At 46.9% G+C, this 11,322-nt stretch overlaps 1 protein-coding gene across 1 annotated transcript; it reads left to right on the top strand.

Moving 5' to 3' along the window:
- Positions 1-4,250: 4,250 nt before the first annotated feature.
- Positions 4,251-9,412, top strand: ARRDC2 (arrestin domain containing 2). The gene is made up of 8 exons (XM_069740616.1): positions 4,251-4,588; positions 4,756-4,822; positions 5,109-5,256; positions 5,408-5,510; positions 6,157-6,413; positions 6,809-6,971; positions 7,055-7,206; positions 7,941-9,412. Exons 1-8 carry the CDS (start codon positions 4,315-4,317, stop codon positions 7,992-7,994), a joined length of 1,218 nt encoding a protein of 405 aa, XP_069596717.1. The 5' UTR covers positions 4,251-4,314; the 3' UTR covers positions 7,995-9,412.
- Positions 9,413-11,322: the final 1,910 nt, after the last annotated feature.

Raw genomic sequence — 11,322 nt, forward strand, 5'->3', positions numbered from 1 at the left:
TAGATGTGTGGTGAGAACCTTGAATGCCCAAGTGCTTCACAGAAGTTTATAATGCAGAGCCGTGAAAATAAAAAATATTTTTTTTTTCCACAAAAAAGATTTTTTAGCCACCAAATTTTTATTTTTACAAGGGTAACAAGAGAAATTGGACCCCAAAAGTTGTTGTCCAATTTGTCCTCAGTATGCTGGTACCCCATATGTGGGGGTAAACCACTGTTTGGGCGCACGGCAGAGCTCGGAAGGAAGGAGCGCCGTTTTGGAATGCAGACTTTGAGAGAATGGTCTGCGGGTATTATGTTGCGTTTGCAGAGCCCCTGATGTACCTAACCAATAGAAACCCTCCACAAGTGACCCCATTTTGGAAACTAGACCCCCCAAGGAACTTATCTAGATGTGTGGTGAGAACTTTGAATGCCCAAGTGCTTCACAGAAGTTTAGAATGCAGAGTCGTGAAAATAAAAAATATTTTTTTTTCCACAAAAAAGATTTTGTAGCCCCCAAGTTTTTATTTTCACAAGGGTAACAGGAGAAATTGGACTGCAATAGTTGTTGTCCAATTTATCCCGAGTACGCTGATGCGCCATATGTGGGGGTAAACCACTGTTTGGGTGCACGGCAGAGCTCGGAAGGGAAGGAGCGCCTTTTTGGAATGCAGACTTTGATAGAATGGTCTGTGGGCATTATGTTGCGATTGCAGAGCCCCTGATGTACCTAAACTGTAGTAACCCCCCACAAGTGACCCCATTTTGGAAACTAGACCCCCCAAGGAACTTATCTAGATGTGTGGTGAGAACTTTGAATGCCCAAGTGCTTCACAGAAGTTTAGAATGCAGAGTCGTGAAAATAAAAAATATTTTTTTTTCCACAAAAAAGATTTTGTAGCCCCCAAGTTTTTATTTTCACAAGGGTAACAAGAGAAATTGGACCCCAGAAGTTGTTGTCCAATTTATCCCGAGTACGCTGATGCCCCATATGTGGGGGTAACCCACTGTTTGGGCGCACGGCAGAGCTCAGAAGGGAGGGAGCACCATTTGACTTTTTGAGCGCAAAATTGGCTGTCGTGTTTGGAGACCCCCTGATGTACCTAAACAGTGGAAACCCCCCAATTCTAGCTCCAACCCTAACCCCAACACACCCCTAACCCTAATCCCAACCTGATCCATAATCCTAATCACTAACCCTAACCATAATCACAACCCTTACCCCAAAACAACCCTAATGTCAACCCTAACCATAACCCTAATCAAAACCCTAAATCCAACACACCCCTAATCCTAATCTCAACCCTAACCTCAAACCTAACCCTAATCCCAATACACCCCTAATCACAACCCTAACCTTAACCCTAATCCCAAACCTAACCCTAATCCCAAGCGTAACCCTAATGCCAACCCTAACCCTAATACCAACCCTAATCAAAACCCTAACCCTAATCCCAGCTCTAACCCTAACTTTAGCCCCAACCCTAGCCCTAACTTTAGCCCCAACCCTAACCCTAGCCCTAGGGCTACTTTCACACTTGCGTCGTTTGGCATTCCGTCGCAATCCGTCGTTTTGGACAAGAAACGGATCCTGCAAATGTGCCCGCAGGATGCGTTTTTTGCCCATAGACTTGTATTGCCGACGGATCGTGACGGATGGCCACACGTCGCGTCCGTCGTGCACTGGATCAGTTGTGTTTTGGCGGAGCGTCGGCACAAAAAAAGTGCAATGAAACTTTTTTTGTACGTCGCATCCGCCATTTCTGACCGCGCATGCGTGGCCGTAACTCCGCCCCCTCCTCCCCAGGACATAGATTGGGCAGCGGATGTGTTGAAAAACTACAGCTGCTGCCCACGTTGTGCACAATTTTCACATTTGCGTCGGTATGTCGGGCCGACGCATTGCGACGGCCCCGTACCGACGTAAGTGTGAAAGAAACCTAACCCTAAGTTTAGCCCCAACCCTAAATTTAGCCCCAACCCTAAATTTAGCCCCAACCCTAGCCCTAACCCTACCCCTAACCCTACCCCTAACCCTACTCCTAATTTTAGCCCCAACTGCTGTTCTCCTGCCGGCCGGCAGATGGAGACAGATGGCGGGCGCACTGGGCATGCGTCCGCCATGTTCTGCTGCCGGCGGCCAGGAGGAGCAGCAAGAGGATCCAGGGACCTAGGTGAGTATGCTAGGGTCCCCGAATCCCCCTATTTCTCTGTCCTCTGATGTGCGATCACATCAGAGGACAGAGAATTACACTTTACTTTTTTTTTTTTTTGCAGTCGCCGGTAAACAGTTAATTACCGGCGATCGCAAAACGGGTCGGTAATACCGACCCCGATCATGCTCTTTGGGGTTTTGGCTACCCCCGGCAGCCGAGACCCCAAAGATTCTCCCGGTGCCGGCCGGCGGGCGCACTGCGCATGCGCCCGCCATTTTGAAGATGGCGGCGCCCACCGGGAGACACGAGGAGCATCGGGGGAGCTAGGTGAGTATTGGGGGGCCACCTGGGACCCCTTTTCTCTGTCCTCCGATGTGCGATCACATCGGAGGACAGAGAAATTAAAAAGAGATCGCTTTTTTTTTTTTTTTTTTTGCGATCGCCGGTAAACGGTTAATTACCGGCGATCGCAAATGCGGGGTGGGTTAAAAACCCCCCAAATCATGTTCTCTGGGGTCTCGGCTACCCTCAGCAGCCGAGACCCCGGAGAAAATCGGCCTCTGGGGGGCGCTATGGACTTTTTCCACAGCGCCGTTAATTAACGGCGCTGTGGTTTAAGTACCCTTAGCGGCCGCCGTTAAAAGGCGTATCGGCGGTCGCTAAGGTGTTAATGAAATGATTACACACACTTTTTGACTATATCTTCATTATACGCTCAATCCTCTTGAAGACCCTCGTCCCGCAAAAAAGCAAAATAAAAAACAAACCAAATTCATACTCCCTGTCCGCAGATATCCCATAACAAGTGTCCCACGACGAGTCCAGCTCTGCTACATCTGGATGCCTGACATTTAGACATAGCAGAGCTTGTAGATGATCGCTGGAGATAACTCTCCAGCGATCACCTACATTCTAGCACTCACGGTCAGCTGACCGTGAGAACCAGCCTAGTGTGACCCGAGATAACCCCCGGTCACGTGCACGGCAGTTCTCGCGATAAGCTAAGCTATTGCGAGAATTTATCTAAGAGCTTGTTTCCACTTGCAAGATATACGTCCGAGTCTCGCATGTGGAAACGAAGCTCTGGTGCCGGCACTCCGGAGCGGAGCGTGCGACTGCATGTGTTCCTATGCGGCCGCACGCTCCGCTCTGGAGTGCCAGCGCCAGAGCTTCGTTTCCACATGCGAGACTCGGACGTATATCTTGCAAGTGGAAACAAGCCCTTACCGTGAGAACTGCAGTGGATGCGGGGCTTCCAGAGACGGGACAGGTAAGCCGGCATGTGACATGCGTAGTAAGCTGCTTTAACAGCGTTTCTACGCATTTCAATAATCATTAGATGTAATTTTACAGCATCTAATGATTATCTATGGGAAATTTACGGTGCGTCGCCGCAGCACTGTAAACAGACATGCTGCGTTCTGAAAAGACGTGCCGCATGTCCGTTTACATGGGTCTGCCGCCTGCGTGTTTTACCGCATAGTGGAGACGGGATTTCATGAAATCCCCTCCACTATGCTGTAACATCTGGACGCTGCGTGTTTGACGCTGTGCCTGACCGTGGACACATACCCTAACAGCCTAGGAAGGGGCCAGGGATAGTGACCCCCTTCCCGTGCCACAGAAATGGTTAATAAGATGAGTCAAATCTGGCACTTAGCCTCACGCCATTTTTCTTTTGAATTCTTTATTTTATACACTATGTAGACAGCGGCTGCTGAACTCCCATCATTGTCGCCTGGGAACCACGAGAACCATACCGCTTCTCCCGGTCACGGAGACACCGACAGCTCCGGTACCGAAAGTATATATAAAGGGGGCTTAAAGCTGTGTGCACCTAGTCCCAGAGCCGGGCAGCAGCCGCAGGATGACCTTTCCCCACAGTACATGGTACAGGCTGGACCGGTCACGCAGGAGTGCTGAAGCTGCAGCTCCGGGACCTCGTCTGACGGCAGGGTGTGTGGACTCGGCTTGTTTTGCACAAGGCAACCTCCTCCTATTGGGTGCGCCCCGTGCAGCCACACCCTTTTTGATTCCCCACTGGCTGGAGCAGTGTTGTTGATCACGTGTAGACACGCCTCCTTGAGTCCCCTATATAAAGGGACGGTGTCGGGCGGCGCTGCACAGACTCACACAGCATCACCGGCGGACGTAGGCGTAGCAGTGCTGCAGGCAGGATGATCTTTGATAAAGTGAAGAAGTTTCTCGTGGTCCTGGACTGCTCCGAAGAAGCCGCTCCTCCCGTGTTCAGCAGCGGGGCCTCGGTGACCGGGACGGTGCTGCTGGAGCTCGTGAGCGCCACCAAGGTGGAGTCGGTGAAGCTGCACGCTGGCGGCTACGCCAAGGTGCACTGGACGGAGTCCCGCAGCGCCGGCTCCAGCACGGCGTACACCCAGAACTACAGCGATGAGGTGGAGTACCTGCAGCTGCGGGAGACGCTACTGCAGACAGGTGAGGCGCCGGCCACTGCTCTGTTATCAGCATGTGACTGCCCCCAAATTTAAAGGTCCCGTCAAGTGTCCCTTTAAGCAGGAAGCGGAGATGGTGTACGCTTGTGGGAGGAAGTGTGGTAACAAGTGGCTGACATGCACTTCTATTTCTGTTTTGTTTCTGCACAGACAATGGTGCCCTTCATGTTCTGCCAGCAGGAAAGCACGAGTTTCCCTTCACCTTTCAGCTGCCTGAGTGAGTATGTGCTTATACCCTGCTATAGTGCCAGCCTGGCACCTTATGGGTGAGATGGCGCTGGCATGTCAGGTGGCGGACCTCCTCCCGTCGCTCTTCCCTTGGTGTATGGTCTTCCTTGTGTAGTGCCCCCCACTGTAACGTTAGAGGAGCCAGCCTGTCGGTAGCCAGAGAACAGAAAGTATGGAGGAGTGCCAATTGCTGGATGGGGATTTCTCAGTAAACATATTCCGGTTGTTGGCAGTTTTACAGATGTCTCACGATCACTGCGCGGCATGTCTTACAGGAACTTGGTGACCTCCTTTGAGGGAAAGCACGGATGTGTTCGCTACTGGGTCAAAGCAAAACTGCACCGCCCATGGTCAACAGTGAAGAAGGCAAAGAAGGAGTTTACTGTGATTGAACCCATTGATATCAACACGCCAGACCTGCTGGTAAGAGCAAGGTGGTGTCCTGGCATGGTAGAACGTCTGGTAGTCCTAGAATGACCATAGCAGCTGGTTGGTTCTGTCCTCCATGTCTTAAATGTAGACTACTATAGCTCGTTTTTCTCCAAAGTGATGTAAAGCCATTTTCTTTCTTCAGGCTCCTCAGGCTGGCACTAAGGAGAAGGTTGCCCATGCCTGGTACTGCAACTTGGGGCAAGTCACTGTCACTGCCAAGATTGACCGGAAGGGATATACTCCAGGTACGGGCACTGCTTTTTCTACATGCAGACGAGTTTCTTAGATATCTGCCACAGCCCCCTTTCATGTATTATGTCACCTTTCCAGTAATATTGTCCTTTAAGAAAGTTTCATTTAGAAACCTGGATGATGTGGTGATTACAGATGTCCACTTTGGGCACGAGTCACAAGCTGTGCTTTTCCTTAAACTTTTTTTCTAAAGTACATTGACAACAAGCTTTGCATCTTCTCGGAAGAAAACACTTTGGCACTCTGGATAGACTTAAAGGGTTTGTCCACCACTAGAACTACCCCATGCTTTGCTCCAATAAAATAAAACAATAGCTGCCCTCCTCCTGTGTTCTTGGGGGTCATAAGTCAAACACTGTCCAAAAGCACAGGGAGCGTAAGTGCCAGCACTGGAGGAGTAGAAGATTTTTTTTTTTTTTTTTATTGGGGTCAAACCTTGGGGTGTGAGTTGTCCAAGTAGTGGATAACTTCTAGGGAGAGATGAATATGGCGCCAAGCAAATGCAATAATGAATGGGGTCTTCTTAGTTCCAGCAGGGACACCCAGTATCAGCTCTGTTGGCTTCTTCTAAACATTATGCCAAATGATGGCAATTTAAGGGGCTAGAAGCAGGCTAACTTTTCTTTTGTTTTTCTTTAGGTGAAGTCATTCCGATTTTTGCGGAGATTGACAATTGCACCAGTCGAACAGTTGTGCCTAAAGCAGCCATAATACAATCTCAGACATTCACTGCCCGTGGCACATTGAAACAGAAGAAATCTGTAGTGGCTACTTTGGCTGGAGATGCTGTTCCTGCAGGAAAGCGGGAGACTTGGCATGGGAGAGCTCTAAAAATCCCTCCACTTGGACCCTCCATTATACAGTGCCGAATAATTAAAGTAGAATACGCTTTGAAGGTAAAAATTGCCTCACATTAAATAATTGTACTATGAGTGCAGTCAGATGGCCATATAAATCAGGCAGAGATCAGAACTCGGTGCATGGACGGGTCGGTGGTCCTCCCTACTGAATGTGATTGCTCCATAGAGATGAAGTCACGCTCTGGTCAGGAGAGCCACTTGTCAGTCCATGCTCATGTTCCTATCTCTCAGACTTGTATGGCTGTCTGACTGCCCTTAAGCAGGTCCACTATTGCCAGTTTGCCACAATTCTCCCTTGTATTGCCCCTAAAACTCAGATTGCAAATGCCAGGTTTAGTTTTCTTGTATAGATTAGTAAATCTGCCCCAGCACACTGGGACTATTAGGTAGAGAACATGTTATAAAGTGTGGTGTTTTGTCTGCCTGTTTAGGTTTGTGTAGAAATTCCTGGCTCCTCAAAACTGCTCTTGGAGCTGCCATTGGTGATTGGCACTATTCCACTCCATCCTTTTGGGAGCCGAACGTCCAGTGTGGGTAGTCAGTATAGTGTTAATTTGGACTGGCGATACTTGACTGCCCCAGAGCAACCAGAACGTAAGTATCTGAGCAATCCTGTCTCTTTCCCCTAGCTCTGTAACACTTTCTGAAGTAATTTAATGTATGATCTCTTCTTGTAGCTCCTCCTGAATACTCTGCTATTGTGTCAGAAGAGGAAGTTGAAAACCGGATTGCTCCTCCACGGCATGCTAGTATGGGCTGTATTCTAGAGGGACCATTTTATGCCTATGTCCAGGAGTTCAGGAACAGACCTCCTCCTCTCTACTCGGAGGTAAGCTTTAATTTTGAAACTTGGTTTGGTCTTCCTTTTAAGGTCTCCTCACAAACTTTTGGCCAAACAAATGCTACCCCCTGATTCCTAAATACGTTGTACCCTGTAGCTAATGTCATTAAATCACAATGACAATCATATATACATGTGGTGTCTATCAACCAGTTTCATCTTTAGGCTGGCTTCAGATGTTCATACTAGAACTCGGGCCATTGGCTATAATTGCTGTGTGCTGTCCATATAATGCACTTGGCCGAACAAACCCTTAGACGAGGATGTGCGCAATATCACAAGGCTGTGGTCTTTCTCCACTTTTGATCTGTTCAATCCCTGTAATTGCAGCTAGGTACGCTGCCCACAGATCCTATATCGCAAAGTTGGCCTCCTGATATTGGGCCCTTTAAAGAGGTTGTTTTCAACTTGTTTCATTGGGTAGGTCATTGTCTGAGGATGCTACACCATCACCCAACCATTAATGTTCTTGGTGCCGTCTGGAATAGCTCAGCTGTCGCACAGCTCAGTCAATGGAATAGTGGCTGTGGCTAGGTACTGCACATGTGCCCTCTATTGATTCACATAGAGGGCAGATTTGCAGTACCCAGCTTCTGAACCATTCGATGACCAGGGTCTGTCTAGAACTTGCTGGCATGTTTTCAGTAACTTAAAACTTTAAAACTGAATATTGACATAATATAAATTAATACAATGTTTTTTTTGTTTTTTTTTTTCGGTAGGTTGATCCAAATCCACCCACTCCAGATATACGTCCTCGTTGTATGACTTGTTGAAGGATGGTGCTCAAGAGGCAGAATTGTATCTACATTTCACTTGAAGAAATAATTGCAAAAAAATGAAAGTGCCCCCATCCTTCCATAAGGATGGCTCATTGCATCTGAGTGTGTGATGAGACTGAAGGCCAAATCAGGAGTGGGGGTGGTCTTCTTGCAGTTGGGGATCTTTTATCATAAAAGTGAGCTTGCAACTCAGTCCGTACATGGCGAGGGTCCCTGAAATGAGTAACGCAGAGGGGACTGGATTGGAGAAAGATGATCCAGTAGCCACTAATGATTCTCTGGACACTGAAGGCCAGGGCTGTAAGATTCTGGTCATCTGCACGACGGGTGGTTTTAAGATTTTGTACCAAAGAGCTTGTTGCCTTATTTTTGAGACCTTTAAAACTATCCTTTGATACTCTAATCCCTACGAACACTGCTTGTCTGGTGGACCAACTAGACACGATCTTTGTTTTAGGGTTGAGACAATCTGATTAAACCAAGGTCTATCACAACTTGTTGCTGTATACCAAGGGAGGACCTTACTGAGCCATTTCTTGCAGCCAGACCCTTACTGTGCTAGACTTTTACCTCAATCATGCATGTTAAGGAAACCTTACTTTGAGGGACATTTTGTGAAATGACCTCTTGATGAAGAATTGCATAAATGTGCTTTGTCAAAAAGCAATATATAATGTATAAACACCAAAAAAACATCAAATGCCTTATGACTTGTATTTAATAAGAGAGCCTTCTCTGTATAAAAGTTGGTGTGAGGTCAATGAGGTTATATTTTTTGGGGGGCTGTGAAGCACAAATGTACTTTGTTTAAATGTGACCATTTTTACAGTATTATTGAATGGAAATGCTGTCATAGATTTATAGTGAATTTTGTGAACATTGTGTGCCAACGTGCCTTAAACTTGATCTTTATCTGTGACTGTACTCTTCTGAGAGTTTTTGTTTTTCTTTGTTTACTATGATACCACACCATTACATTGCCTCATGCATTTAGTGTATGCATGGGCCCATAGTTCAAATGACTAAAGAAATCATTCCTTTTTGGTTTTGGGAACTGTACACATCTGTATCATAGTTTGTTAATGGTAAGCCATACTGCAATGCTCGCTGTATCACAAGAAGCAACCAGCTGACACCAGTGGAATAAATGGGATCTTGGATTATAGCACATCGTCAGCAATTTTGAGACTGTTGCAATGTGGATGTATACAGCCCCTAAGTTTGTGTGGGGGAGCTTTTTATGATATGGCTTCATTATTGCACTTTTATTATGTTACTGTATTCAGATAAGGTTCATATGCAACTTGTGTTAATTGATTCACTGTCCGCTTTCTAAGCCAGAGTACATGGGTATTTTTGTATGCATTTGTAATGACCAAGTTTTTCATAAAATAAAACTTTTTATACTACTATGAAGTTGTTACTTATTCCACAAGTTTGGGATGTATGGGGGCAGTGGATTCATATCTTTTGTAATGCTTAACACTAGAGATGGGTGAACCTAAACAGTAAAGTTCGGGGTCTGTACTGAATACCTACTGTTCATACATATACCCCAAACACTGATTTCTGCAGGGAGTCTGTTACTGTTCAGGTTTGGCACCCCAAACACCAGGTGTTTTCTGGTGCAGTGACTCTGATCAGCAGTAAGATCATTATAGCAAGTCAGAGTGCTGCAGTACCCACACTGTCAGATGACAGCATGAGCCTGCAGCTGTGACTGCAGGTAAAAGGTTTACCTCTGGTCACGGGCATTGTCTGATGCCCCATCAAAGTACTACTCCCATCAGTCTATGCCTGCTGTCACTAATAACCGTAATCGGCCTACGCAATAAATTTAGAAAAAAACAAACAAAACCATATCGCTCACCTGTGTCATTCTGTCCTACGCCGTAATCCAGTCTGTGACTAGCGGCGCCATTGTCGCGGTTACAGCAGGTCACTGAGGTGTTCATACCTGGGCCAATGAACTGCGGCGAGATCACTGCTAGCATTGTGAGCCTCACTGTGCAACGCTGAGCTCGGTGAGTTCACCATGTGACATCTGTATTTTTAGTCTGTGGATGGGAGGGCAATATGTATGGCCCCTTACCAGCCTGAGAATTCCAGCCCACAGCTTTACTTTAGCTTGGTTGGTTGTCAAAAATAGGAGGGACCCCATGCCATTATTTAATTTTTTTTTTTTTAAATAAAGAAAGCATGGGGACACATCTGTCCTTAATTACCATCCATAAAAAAGCTGACAGCTGGGTGTTGCAGCCTGAGGCTGTCAATTTTGCCTGGCTGGTTATCAAAAAATATCCCACTTTGTTCTTTAATTATAGCACTGGCTGACGAATACTCCAATCAGCTGGTGCCTGCTCTAGGTGTTGGCAAGAGCGGGCGTAGGCTGATGGGAGTAGTAGTGCAAGCTGCGGGCTCATGCTGTCATCTGACAGCGTGGGAACCACAGCTCTGACCAGTGATGATTTTGCACCGATCAGAGGCAGTGTTTGCCATGCTGTCATGTACAGGAGTTTGGCAAACAATGGATGTTCAGGCCCGCCCATTCATGTGAATATGGTCCAGTTTTGGGCACTGTTCTGGCACCCAAACAAAACTTTTTTTTTTTTTTCCTACCTGTTCGTCTGGGCCCGAACCTCCAGGGGTTCGCCCATCACTACTTATCACTGCTTCCACCATATCAATGTGAGAAACAAAACTTTTCAATTGGTACCCTATATTAAAAGCTACTGTAACTGCTCTACCATTTTTTTATAGCAGGACTCAAGCTACTTCCAGCCTGCTGGTGGTTGGAGACACAAAGGGAACGTTGGGTGGCAGAATGTTGGGGAGACAATCTTGCTATGAAGGAGACTGCAGAGTGTGAATGTGTGGGATGGGGGGGCTTTGATGGGCATCATATTGTGTGGTGGGCTTTTGTAGGCAATGTGCTGTGGGGAATATTGTATACTGTGGTAGACATAATGTATGGGGCTTTTAGTGCACTTTATACTATGGAAGCCATTATACTGAATGAGAGGTTGTGGGGGACATCATACTATGTGGATATCATACTGTGTGGGGGATTGTGAATGATCCCTTACTGTTCAGGGGCTGTGGTGGACATCATATTGTGTGGGTGGGCTATTGGGGGGCAATCAAACTTTTGGGGGGGTCTGGTGACAATATATAGGAAGCTGTGGGGTATCATACTTTGTGTGGGGTTTGTGGTGTCATATTGTGGAGGAATGTGAGAATATTCTGTATGTGGTCGTTCATTATACTGTGAGGGATTTTTGGGGAATCCTACTTTATGGGAGCCATGGAATTGGTATATAGC

The sequence above is a fragment of the Ranitomeya imitator genome, chromosome 1, assembly GCF_032444005.1.
Source record: "Ranitomeya imitator isolate aRanImi1 chromosome 1, aRanImi1.pri, whole genome shotgun sequence".
Classification (NCBI taxonomy): domain Eukaryota; kingdom Metazoa; phylum Chordata; class Amphibia; order Anura; family Dendrobatidae; genus Ranitomeya; species Ranitomeya imitator.